The sequence below is a fragment of the Macaca mulatta genome, chromosome 1 (assembly GCF_049350105.2).
Source record: "Macaca mulatta isolate MMU2019108-1 chromosome 1, T2T-MMU8v2.0, whole genome shotgun sequence".
Classification (NCBI taxonomy): Eukaryota; Metazoa; Chordata; class Mammalia; order Primates; family Cercopithecidae; genus Macaca; species Macaca mulatta.
In genome coordinates, this window is record NC_133406.1 from 33,595,884 (window position 1) to 33,620,974 (window position 25,091).

Below are 25,091 nucleotides of genomic sequence, written 5' to 3' on the forward strand. Positions count from 1 at the left end.
GATACCATCTCACACCAGTTAGAATGGCAATTATTGAAAAGTGAAAAAACAAACAAAAAACAAAAACAAAAAGATGCTGGTGAGGATGCAGAGAAAAAGGAATGTTTATTCACTGCTGGTGGAAATGTAAATTAGTTCAGCCACTGTGGAGACTGGAGTTTGGAGATTGCTCAAAGAGTTTAAAAGAAAACTACTATTCAACCCAGTAATTCCATTATTGAGTATATATTCAAAAGAGAATCAATCATTCTCCCAAAAACACAAGTGTATTTGTATGTTCATCATAGCTCTATTCATCACAGCAAAGATTCATTATTGCCCATCAACAGTGGACTCAATAAAGATGTGATACACAGACACCAGAGAATACTATACAGCCATAAAAAAAGAACAAAATCATGTCCTTCGCATCAACATAGATGGAGCTGGAAGCCATCATCCTAAGTCAATTAATGAGGGAACAGAAAACCAAATACCAAATATAATGTTCTCACTTATAAGTGGGTGTTAAACATTGGGTACTCATAAAGATGGTTACAACAGACACTGGGAACCACTGGGGTGGTGGAAGGGAGAAAGTGTTGAAGAACTAACTATTGAGTACTTTGCTCACATTTCTGAGTGACAGGGTCAATTGTACCCCAAATTCTAGCATCACACAATATATCTACATAAGAAACCTGTATATGTACTCCCCGAATCTAAAAGTTGAAATTACATTTAAAAAGAAAGTAAATATCTGTATCAATAGCCAAAGATAGCCAATATTACTTGTATGATACATAAATAACTGAAATCAAATTAATTTTTATTCTGCTTTTGAACTTGAAATTCCAGAAAAATTTCCAAAGTCACCTGAAATCTCAAAATTTAAACTCTAATGTCTTCTCTGAAAAAAATCTTCCATCTCCTAGTACCTCAAAGCTTTTACTGGATAATATAACTATTGTTATATATGGAGGCTACTATATATATAAGGTGAAACTCATAAAACTGCCAATAATAAAACAATTTTTACTTCAAAAACAGCAATTTCATATGGTTCAATTTAAAAGTGAAATAACGAAGGCATGGTGTTGTCCAGACAAACATACAGATAGAATGCAAAACAAAATGATATAACCTATCCATGAGAAAGTCTGACAAGATATCAGGCAAGAAATACAAGAAAAAAGTCTGGAAGAATGAAAACTGTTGAGAGAGCACATATTAAATTTGAGGCATTTCCATTTCAAGATGAGAATTCTGAAGGGATTTTGAGCTGTAAATTGTAAGGGCATCAGTGCAAGACATTTTAGTACTAGTAAACAGAAAAAAGATGAAGGACAACCATTTCAAGGATGTGGAAAGAAGAAATGGGCTAAATTCACTCCGTAAACATCATAACCCCAGGAAGGAGAACCTAGAAGAAAAGCCTGAATATGAGTCCAAGAATGTTTTAAAGATATATGAAGAAAAGTTCAATAAGCTGAACTGCTATTACCTAAAGGAAAATCAATCATAAATTAGGAATGATAATAAACTCCTAGATCACATTTACCTGAACCCCATTACAGAGATTGGTGCTACTTAAAAAATAAATAAATACTTAAGATGGAGAACTAAGACAATGGTATTTGAGAGCATGGGACTAAGGAATCAATAGCAAGCACTCTCTTAACACTGTGCCAAAGCCAAAGAAAACTTATAGAAACATTTAATATAAAGGTAAAGAGTAAGTCAGTCTCAGAATCCCATAAGGAGACAAGAGACAGACTTTCCCATTACTGACAATGGCTTTGATGAGTATCACTGGTACTCATTTGACTTTCATTAGTGCCTTGATAAAGATATGCTTAAGTATTAAACTCATTATTTGAATTTTAAATATAATTTAAAATAAATTATATATAATTGTTCCAAACTGAACAAAAGAATACACCATTACACCTTCAGTGAGGAAAAGCTGATTTTAAAAATCGAGCAAGGCTAGGTACGGTGGCTCAAGCCCGTAATCCCAACACTTTGGGAGGCTGAGGCGGGCAGATCACCTGAGGTCAGAGTTCAAGATCAGCCTGGCAACAAGGTGGCACCCTGTCTCTACTAAAAATACAAAAATTAGCCAAGTGTGGTGGTAGGTACCTGTAATCCCAGCTACTTGGGAGGCTGAGGCAGGAGAATCGCTTAAACCCGGGGGGTGTAGGTTGCAGTAAGCTGAGATAGTGCCACTGCACTCCAGCCTGGGCAACAGAGCAAGATTCCATCTCAAAAAATACATACATACATATACGCATACTGCAGCAAAACTTAATATATACTAATTCTAAGAGAGTTACTACCCAAAACAAAGCATTTAGCCATATGAAGTGCACACTACAGCGAGACAAAATCCTTGTCATCCCATACTATCACTCCACAAACACTCACATACTTAATATCTAGTTCCTGAAATGGCAGACCTGATTAAAAGACTTTATTTAACCCTTTCATAGCACTTTCTTTCTTTCTTTCTTTCTTTTTTTTTTAAAGACAGGGACTCATTCTGTCACCCAGGCTGGAGTGCAATGGCACAACCTCAGCTCACTGAAGCCTCTGCCTCCTAGGCTCAAGTGATCCTCTCACCTCAGCCTCCCAAGTAGCGGGGACTACAGGTACAGGCCACCATGCTCCACAAATTTTTTTTTTAATTGTTTGTAGAGACAAAGTCTCACTATATTGCCCAGGCTGGTCCTGAACTCCCGGCCCTCAAGTGATCCTCCCACCTAAGCATCCCAATGTGTTAGAATTACAGGCATGAGACACTGTGCCCAGCCAACATTTTGTTTTAAGCTGAGAAGAAAACAGAAAAAGCAAGAACAAAACCAAATAAATAAATAATAGAGTAGTGAGGGGGCAAAATAAGATAGCTTATGTAAGAGTAAATGTAAACAGATGTCAATACCAGTAGACTGATAAGTTACAAATATAAGATGTAATAGAGCAACCACTAAAAAAAGATACAAAAAATTTACTTTAAAATATTATAGATAAATCAAAATGGAATTCCAAAAAACAAACAAACAAACAAACAAAAAACCTGTGCAAAAAGCCATGGAGAGAAAAACAGAAAAGCAACAATAATAATAAAAAAAATATATAAAACAAAAAACAAAATGACAGGCTTATGCCATAATATTTATATTAAATAAATGGCCTAAATACATAATTTAAAAACTGAGCCTGGCAGAGTAGATTTACAAAGCATAGTTCAACCATATGCTATCTATAAGAAATTCACCTCAAAGATAATGAGCCAGTAATAGGTATAACAAGGAAAGAAAGGCCTGGTATGAATGCAGGAAATTCTCACCACACATTTCACAACTTTACCATGAATCATGCAACTGCAGAAAACACATTCTTTTCAAGCACAAATATTTCAAAATTTTAACCAATTACCAGTTGGTACAGTAAATACCATATTCAAAGAAAGAAAACACAACTTTCTGATTACAATACAATTATAACAGAAATCCAGAACAAAAAAAACAAAATCTCAATGTTCAAGTAATAAGACCCTTGTTTCTAAATAAGCCACAGGCCTAAGAAAAAAAATAATGAAAATTAGAAATTATTTTGAACAATAATAAACAAAATATGATGCCAAAAAAATTAGGTACAGATTAAAAAAACAAGAAACTATGGCCCTAAATGCCTACATTAGAAAAAATAATGTGCATAATAATATGCATATCCACCCAAGCCAACAGATTAGGAAGGAACAAAAAAGTAAAATGAAAGAAAGCAGGATGGAAATAATAAAGAACATAAAACAGAAAACAAAAGAGAGAGGAAAAACAAAATCAAAAGTTGGTTATTAGAAAAAATTCATATAATTGATATATTCCTGGCAAGAACTGATCCAAGAAAAAGCGAAAGAGAGAGAGAAAGGAACAAGCAAAATAAGCACTGCCAGGAATGAACCCTGGTGACATTAAAAACTTAAGACTCTATTAAGACCAATCTTATGCTGATAAATCTGAAAACTGAGATGACATAAACAATGACTAGAAAAAATTTAACAAACGAAAAGTGACATCTAAAACAAAAACCTTAATAAAAACATAACTGTTCAAGTAACAGATTCAATAACTTAAAACTTCCCACAAACAAATCACAAGTCCAGACAGCCTCTCCAATAAGATCTTTAAACATTCAACAAAGATGTTCTTAGACTACACAAATTATTCCAGAAAATTTAAAAAGAGGATACATTTCCCAACTCATTTGATAAAGCTAGCATAATCTTTATAGCAAAACTGGACAAGATATGTGTAAGAAAAAAAAATCTCATTCATGAACATAGATGCAAAAATCCTAAAAAAAAAAATAAGCAAACCAAACCATATAGAAGAGAATATACATAATGGCCAAGTATATAAGGGGTGCAAGTAGGGGGACCAATTGTCCTGGTGGGGTTTCCTAGAATGCAGAACCTTCAGTGATATAACTAAGACATAAGACACTCCTGCGCCAATCAGGATGGTTGGTCACTCTAGGAGCAAAGTTGACTGACTTTCCAATGTTAAACCAATGTAATTATTCACATTAACAGAATGAAAAGTAAAAATCATATGGTTGTATCAGATGCACAAAAGTTCTGGAGACTACTCAACCCCACTCAGAAATTTTTTAAAAATTCTCTTAGCAAACTGGGTAGAAATTTACTGCCTTGAGTAATAAAAAGTACCTACAAAAAACCTACAGAAAACATCATACCTAATGGTGACACGTCGAATGCTTTCACTTTGAGATCAGCATCAAGACTAGGATGCCCCGCTATCACCACTTCTATTCATCATTGTACCGGATGTCCTAGCCAGCAGAGTAAGACAAGAAAAATAAATAAAAGATATAAGGATCATAAAGAATGAAACTAAACTGTTATTATTTGCAGATTATGATGTGTACATAGAAAACATAAAAGAATCTACAAATAGGATTAATGAGAGTTTAACCAGGTTGCTGGATATTTTTAAAAATGTGTATGTAAAACACAACTGTATTTCTATACACTAGCAATAATAAGAAACTAAAGTTAGAGACACAGACGTCATTTACAACAGCATCAAAAATGACTAAATCTAAAATAAAGATGTGTAGGAATACCCTGAAAAATACAAGGATATTTTAAAGATCTAAATATAGAGGGAAGCACCATGTTCATGAATGAGAAGAGTGAATATTGTAAATACACAGTCTCCCAGATTTATCTAGTCAAATTAATCCCAATAAAAGGCACAGCAAGTTTACCATGGAAACGTACTAGCTGATTCTAAAATTTATATTGAAATGCAGAGAGCCAGGAATATCCCAGACTTTAAAGAAGAACAGCAACTTAATTCAAAGCTCTAGTATTTAATACAATGTGGTACTGCCAAAAAGACCAGTGGAGCAGAAAAGAGGACCTAGAAACAGACCCACACATACATGGACACATGATATATGACAAAGATGAAATTTCAGACTGATTAAGAAAGAATGGCCTTTTTAATAAAGGATGCTTGGGCAGCTAGATATCCATATGAAAATATCTCTATATCTCACATTATACACAAAAATAAATCTCTAGGTAGAGTACAGATCTAAATATGGAAGATAAAAGAATAAAGCTTCAAATAAAGAACAGTATAGAAAAATGTCTTTATGACTACAGGTGGAAAAGACTTATTTAAGTGACACAAAAGACACTAATTATAACAGATAAGATAAATTTCGCTCTATTAATATCAGAAACTTCTGGTCATCAAATGACACCATTAAGACAATGAAAAGAATGCAGCCCAATTAGAGGGAAAGATATTTGTGATAGACAGATCTGACAAAATGTATATCCAGAATATATAAATATCAAACCATTAAGAAAAACCAAACAAAAAATGTGAAAAGTTTTAAACAAGTACTTCAGACACAAACATAAAAAAACCCGAACGGCCAATAAACGTACTATTAGGTGCTCAACCTTGTAAGTCATCAGGAAAATGCAAATTACAACCATATAACAGTATATACCCCAAGATCAGCTACACTGGAAAATAAATCCATTGGTATCACATACTGGCAAGAACACAGTGCACAGAAATGCTTATACAACGCCTGTAGGAAGAATAACTAATACAACTTGTTTTGAAAAATATTTTGGCATTATCTATTAAATTTGAAGATACACATATCCTATGACTCATCAATTCCACTTCTAAATCCATTCCATATAAATATGTATACCAACATAAACCTGAATACACATTTAACATAGTAGTATTTTTTGCAAACAGCCCAAAACTGAAAACAACTCAAATGACCATCAACAACAAAAATGGGGCATATTCACTTAATGGAATACTATACAACAACAACAATCAACCAACTACAGTCATATATAACCATGTGGATGAATCGTAACATTGAGCCAAAGAAGATAGGAATAAAAGATTATATATGGCACAAGCACACTTATATAATGCTCAAAAACAGAGAGACCTATGGATACTCAGGCATCGAAACATTAAAGAAAGGCAAGAAAGTGACTGCCATAAATATCAGAATATTGGTTACCTAATGTGCAAGGAAGATGATTGCAATCCAAAAAGGGTAGTCAGGGTGCTTCAGCCGTTCTAGCAGTATAGCATTGTGCTTACAATGGTGGTTATACGAATGGTCACTCTACTATAATTCTTTAAATTTGATTTATATACTTTTTTGTGTTTTTCATATAAAAATCATTTAAAATTTAATTCACTAAAATTCCAAGTAAAACCAAAAGGAAAACAAGACTCATCAAAACGATTACAGTAAATTTAACAGGTATCAAACACTTCCAAAAGTGCATTTTAAAATTAAATCAAATGAAATAGAAGGGAATCATTCAAATGCTGGTACAAATTTGCACAGACAAGACCAGCTTTTACATGGATCCTACACCCCTTTTGATTAACCTGACCATGAAGGAGACTAACACGTTCATTTAAATATATATAACTATTAAATGCTGTAATAGACAGGTTCTAAGACAGCCTCCAAAGAGCCCCACCTCTTGGTATTCACACCCTTGTGCAATTCTGAGTGTGGAATGAACCAATGATATGCTTCTAACAAAGAGAAAACAGCAAAAGTTTTAGGATACAACTTCCAAGATGAAGTTACAAAGAGAATGTGACTTCTGTCTTCAACACCCTCTCTTGCTTTCTTACTTGCTCCTTTTGAGAAGTAGCCAGCTGCCATGTAGTGAGCTACTCTGTGGAGAAGCCCATGTGACAAAAAAAGCAGTATCTCTTTCCAAAAGCTGATGACCGAGCTTGGAAAGTTCCCATCCCAGTCAAACCTTGAGATAACTGCTACCTTGGCCAACACCTTAATTGCAGCTTGGTAAGAAACCCAGAGCCAAGGCACCCAGTTACTCTGAGTCAAAATTCTAGACTCAATATATTAAATTTTTCATGTTTTAGGGCATCAAATTTCAGAGTAATCTGACACACAGCAATAGATAACTAATGCAAATGCTTATTATGTGACTTGCACTTTCCATTCTCTCAATATTCTAAGGAGAATCAGTAGGAAAAAAATAAAACTGAAAATTAATTGGCCCTAAATTACTAGCCAGTTGTGACAGTGGAGTACTCATTATCCAAATGAGTTAAATGAATCTTAACACTAAATCCAAAAAGCGTATTTAACTTCTCTGATTGGTATATATCAATGTCTAAACCTACACTCATCAGAACTCCAATTAAAAGTTACAAATGAAATCACGAAGTTAATTTGCAAAGTTTGAATGTTAAGCTTAGAGAAACAAACTCAAAAGTAGCAATTTGCCTCCTGGTAAATCTGTATTTTACTTGAATAAGTTCAAGTATATAAACTGTATTACAGGTCCTAAGAACTGTAACAATTATATTCATTTTGAGGATTAAACACACAGACAGACTTATATGCAAGAAAATATAACCATTCACTTTAATCTGTCTGCACTAAAACATGAGGTATTACTCAATTATATTTTCTAGACTAAAGCTTATTATAATTACAAATCACTATAGTAGTCCCCAATTCCAATTATTGTGAAATTCATGAAATTTAATCAAATAGATAAACGTTTACAATTTGTTACCTAGCTTCTCAGAATTTCTTGTGTAATTAAATCTAAAATACTCAAAGTTCACTCAATCATAGATATAACAAAATCAAGAAAACCAAAATGTATTAATGACAGTACAATCACTGTACGCTGGAGGCACAAATATCCAGAAGTATTTGGAACTCGTATGTTTCTTGGTTAACATACCTACTACAAGAAAATATGATCCAAGAGAAAAGAAAAAAAGAAAAATCAATCACAAAGATTACATTAGATTCAAACTAAAGTCAAGCAAAAAAGTTCTACAGCATGATTCACTCAGAAGTTTAATAACAGAAATATAAAAACACCATGCCAAATCTATAAAATCAAAGTCAGTATCACAGAAGATGTTGCGGGAGGCCCTGGGCCACAACATCAGAGAAAGGCCAAATGAAGATCACAGAGAAGAATTAATGTTGGGAAGGAATTCTCCATTATCTCTCCAATTTCTGCACATCTTGTGATAGCTTTTGTTGTAAATTATCTTTCCAAGAATATTTATATGGCAAAGAGGCTGGCAAGACAGAAATACGGACTTATTCTGGGGGCAGAGGACAGATTTGTTTTCTGACCAATATAAAAAATCTTGGTCTCCCTGCAGTACCAAGATTGAACAGGTCTGCCAGCAACTCCTTTTAGAAGACTGGGGTTTCCTAACATGAGGGTTCCTTTGCTGCAACATAAACAAATCCATTTGTGTGTGCAGCATCCACCTAGAGCCATCTCCACATTGTCACGTGTGGGACATGGGGGTCAGAGGGAACTGATGCAAAGATGAAGCTGATGTTATCAAATGTCTCATGAGTAATAAAATATTTTATCTCCAGTCATCTCAGGTCTTTTGCCAGCATCGATGAAACTGTGCAAGCTAACTTGCTAACCTGCTATAAAGGTAAAAAATTTCCGACCCTTCATGTTTTACAGTTATATGGTATATCCTTATCATACGAGACAACGTCAAGTCTAAAAATTTGTGGCAGGCATCAGGAGACCCCTACAGAAGCAATGAGTAATACTGAAAAATCTCAGGGGCTAATGAAAACCATTAGGTTTCATTAATTGTTGCTTAAAATTAGTTTAGGACACAGATAATTACTAGTCATTTCATTTAAGCCCCAGGTATTTTGAGATTTTAACTTTGTTGATTCGTTTACTCATTCATTATCAGGTACTTTCTTATGTACTGAATATCATTCTCAATGACTTCAAATTCTCAGACAGACAGAAACATGTTATTCCATATATTATAAAAATGTTCAGCATTGATCTTCAAAGTGTGGTCCAAGGACCAAGAACTTCAACATCCCTGGAGCTTGCTAGAAATGTAGATTGTCAGGCTCCAACAGAGCCTCCCTTAATCAGAACATGCATTTTAGCAAGATCATCAGGCAACTTTCTTCTTTTTGAGACGGAGTCTCGCTCTGTCACCCAGGCCGGAGTGCAGTGGCGCCATCTCGGCTCACTGCAAGCTCCACATCAGGCAACTTTCATGCACACTGCCGTTTATATTGAGCCACCAGACACTTAAACAAATAAATGACTGGACATCATCTTCTTTCCCACCAAAAAAAAAAAAAAAAGGAAAAACCTAAGGGACACAAGTAAATCTTAAATTTATAACAGATAATGTTTGTTAGTAGGCATCTTAAAATCACAACTGAATTAGCAACAGTTGAAAATAAAAAAAAAAATAGCCACAAACCATATAAAAATATTTAGCTATTCAACACTTCATCATCCAGTAAAACATCTCTTATCTACTTATTGTCAAAAAGAACAAAGATAGCCCAGAACATAGCATGTAATAGACAATTTACATAGTTTTAAATGAGTAAAAAGTATACTAATTAGACAATTCTTAACATAAACATACCAGGTTCCAGCCAGTTAGAAATTAAAAAAAAAAAAAGTTTTCGAAGTTATTTTAGCATGCTATCCAGAGAACAGAATTTTGGCTATTTAATTTTCCCATATTTTGTATAGTGTGAAATGACTTTGAAATTTTATAAATGTTAAATTAGAACATGCTCGCTATAAAACTGTTGATAAAAAACTGCCTTTTAACTATCCTCCATGAGTTAGAACTCCCAAGTTCTAAATACATAGCTATGTTTTTACTTGTTTTTGCCTACATATGTTTAAAAAAAACTGTTTCCTACCTAAGGCTTTATTATCTAAATTTTCCTAAGTTTTCTCTTCATGGCGAAGGGTAGGCTGTTATTTAATAAATCTATTTTCAATTCTTTATAGCTTTTAGGTAAGTTACTGTAGTCAATCTTACTGATAACTTTTCAGCACATCTCCACAAAATGATTTTTTAAGTGTCAAGTTGTAAACAGAAAAGAAGTTAAAATAACAAAGCTTAAGGAAACCTCCTAAAAATTAAAATGCTTTTAAAAATATTTAAAGAAATTTTTAGCCTGAAATGCTTTTACAAAATGGGAACAGTTAACAATAGTAAATAAAACATTATGTAAAACACACAAAATAATATACCTCTCTCTTATTTCTTCTTGCAACCTTGAGGAATTCCATAAGAATCTGTAGCTGGGCTGCATGCGATTCCTACAATAGAAAATTATAATTTTTCTTTTAAAAAATATAACTGAGTTGAAAGTTTGCTTTAAAACCATAGCATAAACAGTAAGAAGCAACTTTATGAACCCATTTAAGTTCGTCTATTACTTCTATTTAATCAGTTTTCCCATTTGCTAACTGGTATTTTTAAAAGAATCAATTTTCTACAAAACTAACTCAAACTAACTTTAAGAAACAGGTGTTTTAAATTACATCCCTTACCTAACATGCTGAAAAATCTTTTCATGGATAGTAGCAATTCTATTATCTGACTCCTAGCCTTCTCTTCCCCAACTAAAGTAATAAAACATCAAAACAAAATTTACAGTGGAAGTAACATAGCTGATAGACACTAAAATCACTTTCTCCATGAGAAGCTCATTTGCAGAGATAAGTGTAATAAATAGAGATAAACCTATACCTTTAAAAAGTCAAATTTACTATTTCTAGTTATTACCTACTTACTCACAGATGTGAGAATATATTTCTATGGAAGATTTCAGGCAAAATCAAACATCTGAAAACAAAAAAAATTTAATATAATCAAGCGGACAGCTTGTGGGTTGGGAGTAACTCAAATTGGTAATTGAAACAAAGATAGAACAGATAAATGAAAGTATAACAAGCCTTGACATTTTCTGAGTAGCAAAACATAAAAATACAAGTATATATCATTTACTGTTTTTTTTTGTTGTTTTTTTTGAGACAGAGTCTCGCTCTGTCACCCAGGCTGGAGTGCAGTGGTGCGATGTCGGCTCACTGTAAGCTCCGCCTCCTGGGTTCACGCCATTCTCCTGCCTCAGCCTCCCAAGTAGCTGGGACTACAGGCGCCCGCCACCACGCCCGGCTAATTTTTTTGTATTTTCAGTAGAGACAGGGTTTCACCGTGTTAGCCAGGATGGTCTCGATCTCCTGACCTCGTGATCCGCCCGCCTCAGCCTCCCAAAGTGCTGGGATTACAGGCATGGGCCAACGCGTCTGGCCATTTACTGCTAAAATTCACAAGAACCAGGAATTCCAGGTCAATCTGATAAAAATATATAAAAAGAATATCAAAAGCTAAAAATAAAATAACAATAAGAGATAGTTTATGAACAAACATCATTCTAATTTTTTCTTATATACTTGAAATGAAGAATAAAAAAGCCCAGTAGAGCGACTCCAAAACAAACAAAAATATATTTAAAAAAAAAAGATTAATAAAACTTTAATTTGCCTGGCTATGCAACAGAACTACCTGAGGCATTTGTTAAAAACAGACACTGGGTCAGATTTTTAAAATTCTGATCCTGTTGCTCTAGAAAAGGTTCCAGGAATCTATGTTAAACAAGTGCCCAGATGATAAGAATAAGCCAATTAAAATCAAAAGAATCAGTAAGACATAACACGTACTACAAATAAGCATGACTGCCTCACACCCACTTCTAGAGTCTATGCCTCTTGAAGACCTTTGGATTTTAAAAAATAAGAGGCAAAACAGATGAATGTAATTTACAAGTCAAGGCAAATAAGGAGAGATAAAATATGAACTGACAATCACAATAGGATACTCCAATTAAAAAATATAACTGAAATAATATGTTTTATAACTGAATACATTTCCAAAACATAGTATCATGAAGATTGACATTTTTTCTTGCAAGACAAACTGACTTTGACGGGACCTTAGACCCATTCTTCCCAAGTGAGTTAATCTGTCACACAGAACAAACTCACAAGGGCTCTGTCTCAACAACGATGACAAAGTATCCAAGTCTTTCACATTGTTTGTGGGACTCCTTTACACTAGTTATCTCTAACTATCTACAGATTATTTGTCTAGAGGACAAAGACCACAGTTTATTTAAAAAGTAACAATTTTATACAAAAAGTAACTCCAAGCTAATAAAGTGACAGTTCATTTACAAAGGAAGTATACAAACTATCTTCAAAATTATAAATTTAAACACTTCATTTCAATCTATTAACTAGAATATGTAAATACGACAAGAATGCAATTGATTTGTAGAAAGAAGGGGAAAGTCCCCAAAGTGTCAATGTAAAAGGAAAGCGGAGCCAACTACATACACCAGGAATTCACCACATGACACCTTCTTCTGCAGTTTAATCTTTTTAAAGGAAGAATTTCAAGAAAGGAGATGAATGGCAAATACGAAACTATAATTTCACAAATACGAAAGAAAATTATAAAAAATAGATAGTGGAAGAAAAGAGAATGCTTTAAAAAATGCAAAGAGTATAACCAATTATACCGAAATGTCTAGCCATATAATGTTCTACTAGAACAGGTGCGGAATTTTTAACATGAAAGTAATTCCACTACTAAAAATAGAAGTCCAAGAAGTCAATTCTCTACATATCTCTTACAATTGTCAAAACTTCCAAAAAACATGTAATGATCATTTAGCCCAATTCTCCCATTTTCAGATAAGGAAGCGTGTAAGAAAAATAAAGAGAAACGTATTTAGAAAAAAAGAAAGAAATATACATTTTAGTATTTTACTCTCTACTCTCAGTACTCTTTACAATACAGCAAGTTTTTGTTACACTTGTCCCATCTGGTTCAGCCAAGTGTCTCAAGAGGGAGTGTATCCACCACGTGACATGAAATATGCTTCAAATTTTTATAGAACATTGGTCTTCTTTATTTTCCTATCCTTCTCTGCAAATAAATTTTGTTGTATTCTAAAAGAAAAAATTATCCTTATTATGGGAATGGAAGCAACTGCCTGATCAGAGCCTAATATAATTACATACGTGAATTGCGTATTAAACTCTTCTTATTCCAATTCCATGCTTTAGTATCCTTCTGTTACATGGTAAGTTAGATGTCTTTCCAACTGGGAGAAAACACACTGGTCAGAACTATGTAAATAACTAATGTAACTGATTTTTATATATTTCACTATAAATGAGTAATTTGGTCCTTACAGGTTTAGTTAGCATGAGTTCATCTTCCCAAGTACAGTTCACTCTACAATAGTTTCTCAAGAGTAGAACAACTGCCATTTTGATGGCAAACATGTTTTTTTTTTTTTTTTTTTACATAACACTTTCCAAGCAGAATGGCATAGGCAAGTTATTTAGAAATATAGAATTGTTGGCTGCACAATCCTAGCACTGTGGGAAGCCAAGGCAGACAGATTGGCTAAGCTCAGGAGTTCAAGATCAGCCTGGGCAACATGGCGAAACCCCATCTCTACAAAAATACAAAACTAGCCCGGCGTAGGGACACGTGCCTGTGGTCCTAGCTACTTGGGAAGCTGAACCCAGGAAGGTCAAGCCTGCAGTGAGCCGTGATCGCGCCACTGCAGTCCAGTCTGGATGAAAGAGCAAGACTCTCTCTCTCTCTCTCAATAAAAAAAAAAATATATATATATGTACACACACACACACACACACACACACATAATAGAGAGAGAGTGTGCTCAGTAAATAAAAACAATTAAAAATTGAAAAGATTCCCTCTAGAAAGTTGATACAAGGGAATGGGAGTAATGGAACTAGGGACTGCTGCTATTTGCTATAAATGTTGTTAATAACGTTATGACATTGTAAATTAGAAGTATTTATCACTTAGATTTTTTTTTTTTCTTGAGACAGAGTCTTGTTCTGTTTCCCAGGCTGGAGTGCAGTGGCACGATCTCAGCTCACTGCAGCATCCGTCCCCCCAGTTGAAGCAATTCTCCTGCCTCGGCCTTCCAAGTAGCTGGGATTACAGTTTTGCACCACCACGTCCGGCTAATTTTTGTATTTTTAGTAGAAACTGGGTCTCAGCATGCTGGCCAGGCTGGTCTTGAACTACTGACCTCAAGTGACCTGCCTTCCCTGGCCTCCCAAAGTGCTGTGATTATGGTGTGAGCCACTGTGCCTAGCTTAAAATTCTAACCAAAAAAACCCTAGATAACTTTATGTGTTTTTCCCCTACTTGGGTTCAGATTCCCTATTTATAAAATGTGCAGATAACGTTTCACAAACAGGAGTCATCATCCCATACTTTACACAGGATATTACTATTTAGGTAATAATTTTTCTCTAGAAGACTACAGTATTTTCCTTAAATCTACTGTCAACAGAAAACTTCTAAAGGATATTCACTTCTGCTTGTATAAATAGACAACAGACTTCAAATAAGGGTACAGACATACCTGAGAATGCAGGAAGATCTTAAAAAGTGTATGTGGACACAGAGCGTTTTAAGAAATTCATTCCCTAATTCTCCACCATCTGCCTTTTCTTCTTCTAAAACATGCCTGCTCACGAGACATCACTCCAGTTCTCAATTCTAGCCTCTTTCATCAAATTTTCTATTCTCACTTTGTACAGACGGTTGTAAGGAAGGGATAGCAGCAAGGCAGGCAGGCTTGTCACTTATCTTTTACCCACCCAGAAGTTTACCTTGATACAAGCCCCTGGGCTATAAAATTCTCTGGAATAACAAAATAAGGCAATAAAAAATACTGCAGTTTGGAAAAGTGAATGACTCTAAAGACTAGATAACAAATCCTTTTATAAGTCAGGTAGTTCCCAAGTCTTTGTACTGAAAGAAATGAATACTAGTGATTTTTGTACATTGATTTTGTATCCTGAGACTTTGCTGAACTTGTTTATCAGCTTAAGCTTTTCAGCTGAGGCTATGGGATTTTCTAGATAGAGAACCATATCATCTGCAAACAGAGATAGTTTGACTTACTCTCCTCCTATTTGGATTCCCTTTCTTTCTCTCTATGCTTGACTGCTCCAGCCAAGACTTCCATTACTATGTTGAATAAACTGGAGTAGTGAAAGAGGGCATCCTTGTCTTGTGTTGGTTTTCAAGGGCAATGCTTCCAGTCTTTGCCCATTTAATGATGTTGGCTGTGGGTTTGTCATAGATGGCCCTTACTATTTTGAGGTATGTTCCTTCAATACATAGTTTATTGAGAGTTTTTAATATGAAGGGGGGTTGAATTTTATTGAAAGCTTTTTCTGCATCTATTGAGATAATCATGTAGTTTTTGTCTTTAGTTCCATTTATGTGATAGATCAGATTTATTGATTTGCATATGTTGAACCAGCCTTGTATCCCAAAGATAAAGCCTACTTTATCATGCTGGATAAGCTTTTTGGTGTACTGCTGGATTCAATTTGCCAGTATTTTGTTGAGGATTTTTGCATGGATGTGAATCAATAATATTGGTCTTAAGTTTCCTTTTTTTGTTGTGTCTCTCCCAGGTTTTGGTATCAAGATGATGCTGGCCTCATAGAATACTTAGCGAGGAGTGCCCCTTCCTCAATTTTTTGGAACAGTTTCAGTAGGAATGGTACCAGCTTTTCTTTGTATATCTGGTAGGGCTATTTATTACTGATTTAATGTTGGAGCTCTTCACTGGTCTCTTCAGGGATTCCATTTCTTCCTGGCTCAGTCCTGAAAGGGTATATGTGACCAGGATATTCGATGCAATATAAATCCTTCTATTATAAAGACACACGCACATGTATGTTCACTGCAGCACTATTTACAATAGCAAAGACATGGAATCAACCTAAATGTTCATTAATGGTAGATTAGATAAAGAAAATATGGTGCATATACACGATAGAATGCTATGCAGCCATAAAAAAGGAGATCACATCCTCTGCAGGAACATAAATGGAACTAGAAACCGTTATCCTTAGCAAACTAACACAGGATGAAAACCAAATACCGCGTGTTCTCATTTACAAGTGAGAACTAAACGATGAGGACACATGGACACATAGAAGGGAACAATACACACTGGGGCCTACCAGCAGGTGGAGGGCAGGAAGAGTAAAAGGATCAGGAAAAATAACTAATGGATATTAGTCTTAACAGCTGGGTGACAAAATAATCTGTACAACGAACCCCCATGACACAAGTTTACCTATATATGACAAACCTGCACATGTACTCCTGAACTTAAAAGTTAAATACAAAAAGACTGAAAGGATATAAAACTAGAAGATGACAGTATTGAAAGGAAAATTGAAAAATCCATAATCATATTAGTAAATTAATCCACTTTCTTCTGTATTAGCTGGGGTTTTATTTTTAAATAATTTTAATAGAAAATTTTAAATAGAAAGAAATTAGACATAAAGAACATAAATCCTTGAAACAATTTCAGAACACACATGCTTCAAAGCATAAGAGGAATATTTACAAAAAGTGACAACAGTTCATATAATGAGTGACTTAAATTTGGAAGCACTGGCATCACAGAGACAGCACTTTCACAATACAAAACATTTCAGTTAAAAAAACAGTGTTTAATCCCCTTCAGATTAAAATGTAAAAGGTTACTTCCACAGTAGCAAAAAAGGGGATAAACCAAAAATGCATACTATTTTTTAAAGCCAATGACTGAAACTAACTCAAGCAGCAATTAAGCCCCAACTAAGCTAAATTCCTGAATAAAACCAAAGAGGTCAGTCTCTCATCTTTGCTCCTAAAAAAATAAATAAATTATTTTATAAATGAATTAATTAAAATTTAAAAATTGAATGAAATTAAGAGCAAAGCAGGCATAACAGAGGAAAGGAATAACAAACTCAAACACAGTTCAATACAAATTATTTAAATTCACAAAGAAAAAAGGAAAATAAGAACAGAGCATCAGAAGTCTATAAGATAACATGAAACATTATAACAACATATGACTAGAAACTTACAGAAAAAGAAGTAGAGCAAAAGGCTGAATAAGTAATGGCTCATCATGTTCAAAAATTAAATCCTAGGCATTGGATTTGTTCGCTGCCAACAAACAAAATAAAAAAAAGAACAGACCTTCTTGTTCCATGAAACCCAAGAAGGATAAATATAAAAATAATAAAATGTAGGAATAACATAGTCAAACTGCTGACAACCAGCGTCAAAAAGAAAGTCTTAAAAGTGGTTAGAAAAATGATATACTAGCTTTAGGAGAAGGATGGTAAAAATGACTACTGATTTCATCAGAAACAAAAGAACAGTGAAAATATCTTTAAAGTGTTTTAAAAAGAAAACCCAAAGCTTCTATATAGAGCAAAACAATCTGCTTTACAAGAAATAGTAAAAAAAGTTATACAAGTAAAAGGGAAATCATCCGGATGGATGCGAGAAAAAATGAAGAGCATCTGAAAAGGTATATATTTGGGTAAATAAAAAAAAGAGACTGGCGGGTTTTCGTTCTTATTTATTTATTTATTTATTTATTTATTTATTTAGGTATCCTATCTTCAAAAGCCAAAATAACAATGTTTAAAGAAAGAAAAAAAAAAAGTTTGGTGGGATTTGTAGCATGATTTGAACCAAAAAAAGCAGAAGTTTAGTAAACTGAGTTATTGTAAAGTTTCACATTTTCCTTAGAGTGGAATACCATATATTCAAGATTGCCTAAAAACATATTGTCCTTGAAGTAGCATACCATAAACTGTGTGGGAGAAAAGGCCTTTTGTGGTATTTAGAGAAAACACTAAAATTACAATAAAAAGAAGTACATGAAAAACAGAGAAGATAAAATGGAATGATGAAAACCTAATGATGTCTAAAGAAGGCGAGAAAAGAGGAAGAGGTGATAAAGAACAGGAGAGAGAAATGGAAAACAAATACCATGGTGTAGACTCAAACCCAACCATATCAATAATTATATTAAATAAAATTTAAATAGACTTGAGCACTTCAATTCAATGCACTTATTAGACTATGTTTTTAAAAACAACAGAAAAAAATACCTACCTACTGTTAGAGACACACACTTTATAAGGACAATGACAGAATTAAAGTACAACATGAAAAAGACTATACTATGGAAACATTAGCTATAAGTAAGGTGCTGTGGCTCTATCAGTACCAGACAAAGCAGACTTCAGAACAGGAAATAGTTCCAACAATAAACATATCCATTTCATAATAATAATAAAGGAGATGATTCATCCAGAAGACATAAAAATTCTAAACATGTATGAACTGCACCTAATAACAGGGCTTCAAAATACATGAAGCAAAAATTACCAAAAAAGAAAACAAAAATAGATAATTAAAATTATAAATGTAACACATTTGTCAGCAACTAACAGAGCAAGGAGGAAAAACAATTTTAATAATATTAACTGGCTGGGTGTGGTGGCTCACACCTGTAATTTCCATACTTCTGGAGGCCAATGCAGGCAGATCACCCAAGGCCAGGAGTTCAAGACCAGCTTTGGTCAACATGGTGAGCCCCCCATCTCTACCAAAAATATAAAAATAAGCCAAGGGGGGTGGTGCATGCCAGTAATCCCAGCTACTTGGGAGGCTGAGGCAGGAGAATCACTTGAACCTGGGAGGCAGAGGTTGCAGCAGAGATCACGCCACTGCACTCCAGCCTGGGTGGCAAAGAGAGACTCCATCTCAAAAAAAAAAAAATAATAATAATAATATCAATCAACTTTACATAATCATATTTATAAAGCACTACAATGAATAAAAACAGTTTTCAAATGCAAGTGGAATATTTACAGAACAGATAATGCTGAGCTACAATGAAAATCACTATCAATTTCAAAGGACTAAACACATGCAAATTGAGCTTCCCCTTTGGGCAAAAATGGAGTAAAAGGGACTAGATTTACATTCCTGCCTTAAACAACAAAACACCAGTCCAACTATATGAAACAATGCTTTCCAGACAAAGGGCCAGAAATATTACATGTTCCCAGCAGCCAGAGTAGAAAAACCAAGAAATATACACGCATCAGGTACTCAAAAAGGTTGTCTCAGTAGTGAGGCAAAACTAGCAGAGACAAAAAACTGCTCTGGTCCTACCTATCATACCTTAAGAACCAGCTTCAAGAGATTCAAACTGTTTCCAAGTAACTTAACTACATGTCAGGACAAAATTCAGGAATATATAAAGGATTACACAAATATTCAGCACTGAACAAGGCAAAATTTATCATTTCTGGCATCTAAGAAACAAGCATGCAAAGAAGCAGAAAAATATATCCTACAATAAGGGGAAAAGTCAATCTACATGGAAAAAAATTGAAGACAGCAATAGAAACTATCCAAAATGAACTAGAAAGATGAAAAAGATCAAACAAAATGAACAAAACTTTCATCAGTGACCTAAACGACAACTTCAACTAGCCTAAGAGATATGTAATTGGAATTCCCAAAGTGGAAGGGGGACATAAAAATATCTGAAGAAATAATGGCCAAAAATTTTCTAAATCTGAAGCAAACTATAAATCTACAGATCTAAAAAAATTCAAAGAACCCAATAACAAAAAAACACAAACGGGGGGAAAAATTCTATTGCAAGGCACATCATAATCAAAATGCTTACATCCATAAAAAGAATATCTTAAACTGGGAGAAACATATTTCATTAAGAAGACAAAAGATAAGAATGACAGCAGACTTTTCATCTGAAACAATGCTAGAAGACAGTGGAGCAACATTTCTTTAAAAGTCAATATGGAATTTTATACTCATATGGAATACCTTTCAAACATAAAATAAAGACTTTGTCAGACATATGAAAGAAATAATTTGCTTCCAGCAGTCCTGCACTGAAGAAATGGTAAATGATGTCCTTGAAGCTAAAGGAAAATAACAGATAGAAACTGATCTACTCGAAAGAATATAGTACACCAGAAATGGTAAATAAATGGGTAATACAAGACTTGTTAGAAATCTCCATAATTTAACCACAATTAATAACAATGTGTTGTGGAATATATAAAATATTTAGAAGTAAAATCTATGACATAAAATACTACGGTGGCCAGGAGAGAGAAAATGAAAGTATACTGTTTTTAAGGTTCTTTTTTTTTTTCTTGGAGACTTTTTTTTTTCTTGCTCTGTCTCCCAGGCTGGAGTGCAGTGGCACAATCTTGGCTCACTGCAACCTCTGCCTCCTGGGTTCAAGCAATCCTCCTCAGCCTCCCAAGTAGCTGGGACTACAGGCACACACCACCACACCTGGCTAAATTTTTTTTAGTAGAGACAGGGTTTCACCATGTTGCCCAGGCTGGTCTCAAACTCCTGAGCTCAGGCAATCCGCCCACCTCGGCCTCCCAAAGTGCTAGGATTACAGGCGTAAGCCACTGCGCTCAGCCTAAGGTTCTTGTAATACAGATGAAGTAGTATAATATTACTTTAATGTAGAATGTGGTAGCAATTGTATTAAAAACTCTAAAGCAACCACTAAAAAGACAAAAAGTTGTAAGTAATGAATCAACAAAGCATCTAAAATGGAATCACCTAAAATCATGTAAATTATGTTTTCCAACTATAATGCAATTCAACTAGAATTCAATTACCAAAATATATACTTGGCAAAGTATTAATATCCAAAATACAAGCAAACACACACATATACAAATCAGTAAGAAAAAAGAAAAATGATCCATCAGGAAAATGGACACAGAATATGAATAGGTAATTCATCAAACAGAAAACAACGGTGGCCAAATGAAGAAATTCTCAATTGTACTAGTTATTACAGAAATTTATTTTTAAAACACACATACAAACACACAAACAGCATTCGATAATTATCAGACCGGCAGTAACTAAAAAACAGAAAATACCAAGTGTTTATATGGCATAAACCCACAGAAGAGCAATCTGTCAATATCAAACATTTAATAAGGTTAAAACGTGTGCATATTGCCTAATACAAGCATAAGGAGAAAGGTATACTAAATGTAGTGCTGACACAACTAAGAATTGGGAAGAATCCAAATGCCCATCGATAGAATAATAGATATATTTCTTTTCTTTTTTGAGACAGAGTTTCGCTCTTATCACTCAGGCTGGAGTGCAATGGTGTGATCTCAGCTCACCGCAACCTCCACCTCCTGGGTTCAAGCGATTCTCCTGCCTCAGCTTCCTGAGCAGCTGAGACTACAGGCACGTGCCACCACCCCAGTTAATTCTGTATTTTTTTTTGAGACGAGTCTCTCTCTGTCGCCCAGGCTGGAGTGCAGTGGTGCACACTGCAAGCTCCGCCTCCCGGGTTCACGCCATTCTCCTGCTTCAGCCTCCCGAGTAGCTGGGACTACAGGTGCCTGCCACCACGCCTGGCTAATTTTTTTGTATTTTTTAGTAGAGACAGGGTCTCACCATGTTAGCCAGGATAGTCTCGATCTCCTGACCTCGTAATCTGTCCGCCTCGGCCTCCTAAAGTGCTGGGATTACAGGCGTGAGCCACCGCCCCCGGCTCTAATAATAGATACATTTCTGAAACAGATTACTGTAAAGAAGTTAAAATAAATAAACTAAATCTACATTTATTAATATGAACCTCAAAAAGTAAATGAATAGGTATATTTCAAAAGGATAACTACAGTATGAAACCCTTTATATAAACCTCTCATACAAACAATACTTTATATGGTTGTACATACTAACATACACAAGAAACGCATACACATGCTTGAGAAGGATTGTTGCCAACTTCATATGGTGGTTACACTAGGAGAAGGGAATGAGATGAGAGGGGTTTAAGTATGAAAATAATTAATTCTTAAGTCAGATCTGAGATATATGCCAAAATCTTCATTTATTAAAACTAAGAAGGAGTATTTTAGAGTTCCATATTATTTTCTGTACTTTTCTGTATGCTGGAAAGATTCAGGTTAAATAATAATGAAAAGTAAAACAGAAAGCAATAATGTAAAAAAATATATATATGACAGGAAGTTTGCTTCTGACGTGGCTCTCTCTTCAGAAAATAATAGGAAGGAATCTGTAATCTAGTAAGACAACTGTGTTTCTTCAATTCCAAGCCAAAAAGGAAACAAAGACTAATGCTGGCATATTAGAAGGTAGGAAGGTTACCAGTTCTCACTTTCACTATGTAATTATCTGCTTTTGGTATGGTAGCCCACACACATCTTTTTTTTTTTTTTTTTTTTTAACTTTAAGTTCTGGGACACAAGTGCAGAATGTGTAGGTTTGTTACCTAGGCAATATCATCCAGGACATAGGAATGGGCAAAGACTTCATGACTGAAACATCAAAAGCAATTGCAACAAAAGCCAAAATTGGCATATGGGATCTAATTAAACTGAAGAGCTTCTGCACAGCAAAAGAAACTATCATCAGAGTGAACGGGCAAGCTACAGAATGGGGAAAAATTTTTGCAATCTACCCATCTGACAAAGGTCTAATATCCACAATCTACAAGGAACTTAAAACAAATTTACAGAAAAAAAAATAAACAACCCCATGAAAAAGTGGGCAAAGGATATGAACAGACACTTCTCAAAAGACACTTATGTGGCCAAAAAACATATGACAAAAAAGCTCAACATCACTGATCATTAGATAAATGCAAATCAAAACCACAATGAGATACCATCTCACATCAGTCAGAATGGCAATTATTAAAAATCCAAGAAACAATAGATGCTGACGAGGCTGTGGAGAAGTAGGAACACCCACATACATCTTTAAGTGTGCCTGTTACGAAGTGGTCCAGAGAGCCTCTCTCTTACTACCTCCTTTGGGGGTGGAGGGGTTAAAAATTACAGTTTTCTCCTAAAGTAGAAAAGGAAGAATCATTAGCTTAGTTATATAGGAAGGAATCAGGGATTCCAACTGCTTCTTAAACAGATTCTCAACCAATCATTCTGTTTTCAGCCTTTACTGTATCAGATACCTGATGGTCCCAATCCCAGGGCCTCTGCTCCACAATATAAATAGGGTCAGTTCTTAGCTTTCTCCCTATTGCTGGTGTAGCATTCAGTTTCCTCAGATCTACTAATATATTACCTTTTGTCCGTCTGTTTCATAGCTTAGTAAACATTCCTGAAAATATATCTTCTCTCATTTTTATTTTTATTTTTTGCCTCTTTAAAATTCCTAATTTACTGTCATTTTCATCGTTTCAAAAGGGAGCAAGGTAACTGCATATGTTCAATCTTTCATATAAAGTCATTTTAGGGCCAGGAGCAGTGGCTCATGCCTATAATCCCAGCACCCTGGGAGGCTCAGGTGGGAGGACTGCTTGAAGCCAGGAGTTTGAGACTACTGTAGGCAATATACTGAGACCTGTATCTACAAAAAATAAAAACAAAAATAAACTAGTCGGGTGATTTAAAAATTAAAAAAAATAGTGGCGTGAGTGGGAGGCTGAGGCAGGAGGATCACTTGAGCCCAGGAGGTAGAGGATGCAGTGAGCTATGACTATACCACTGCACTCCAGACTGGGTGGGTGACAGAGGGAAACTTTGTCCCTTAAAAAAAAAAAAAAAAAAAGTCTTTTCTATTACTTATCACCATGTGAAAATACGTGCTTTACGATTTAGTTCACAAACACACGCACACAGCAGAACTTTAGCTTGTCCACAGCCCTTAACACAACCCCTGGCACATAGCAGATGCTAATAGAAAACTACGGTTAAAACCGTAAGAGAAATTCCCATGAACCCCACCTCCCAAACAGATACAACATGGGAGACAACTCATCCTGGCTGGCTCAACCTGACACACCTTTCTCCTACTAGCAGATCCCCACCACAGTGAGTGGGATCCAGATCCAAGCTAAGTTAATCATAATCTAGCCACAAAAATTTTTTAACTGCAGTTGGAAACAAAAGCTCCTTTTTTTTCTTTTATCAAAAAACATGCATATAAACCAAGAGTGCAAATGACATTATTATCCACCATGTGATAAAGAAGTCTGTAAGAAAAGAAAATCAGAGCTGTCCCAATCAAATAGTCACAAGGGGCACAAAAGAAAGACTCTCAACAACATTCAAATCCTTAATCTCATGTACTTGTAGCATTCCAGAGAAGCCATGGTTCTAATCTTCTCAAAGTTTGGTTGTTCAACTATTCCTTTTTGTGTGTATGTGTTATTCACTCCTTTACTGTGTCAATAAATACTCCCTTTATGTTTAGCCTCAGGGTAGTATTTGCTTATGCTAAGGTGTGTGTTGCTTATATCACACTCAATTCCCAACACTTGCAATTTCACATTTTACATCTTTAACATTTACATAAAATAAATGGAATTTTACATTACATTAAATAAGATATATTTAGTACAGATCTCTTTAAATGCTCTTAGTTATGCCATACACTACTGTTGCTACCAATGGACACCTGCTGAAAGAATTTTATGTAGATAAAAATAATCTCTATTTCTCCTCCAACTCTCACATATGAATAGGGGATGATATGGCAAGAAAGATACTCATTAGAAGACAAATGACCAACAAAACTATTTCCTATGAAAATGAAACTTTTCTTTCTGAAGATTTTTAACACTCAGCTTTTGTTAATAAAAACTGGTCATTGCAAATAAGTTATAATGTATGGAAATTGTTCTTTAAGTTACTAAAAGGGGGAATCTAGCAGAAGTGACACTTTGTAGCTGTTTCTAGCTGAGTAAAAATGAGTGGA

The 25,091-nt window shown here is 34.7% G+C and overlaps 1 protein-coding gene across 9 annotated transcripts in view; it reads right to left on the reverse strand.

The window, feature by feature from the left end:
- COP1 (COP1 E3 ubiquitin ligase) overlaps positions 1-25,091 on the reverse strand; it is a 256,670-nt gene that overhangs the window by 187,556 nt on the left and 44,023 nt on the right. For all 9 annotated transcript variants that reach the window (XM_077988044.1, XM_077988244.1, XM_077988120.1 and 6 more), the window contains one exon: positions 10,631-10,699. In XM_077988044.1, coding sequence (XP_077844170.1) covers positions 10,631-10,699 — 69 coding nt within the window. The remainder of the gene's footprint in view (positions 1-10,630; positions 10,700-25,091) is intronic.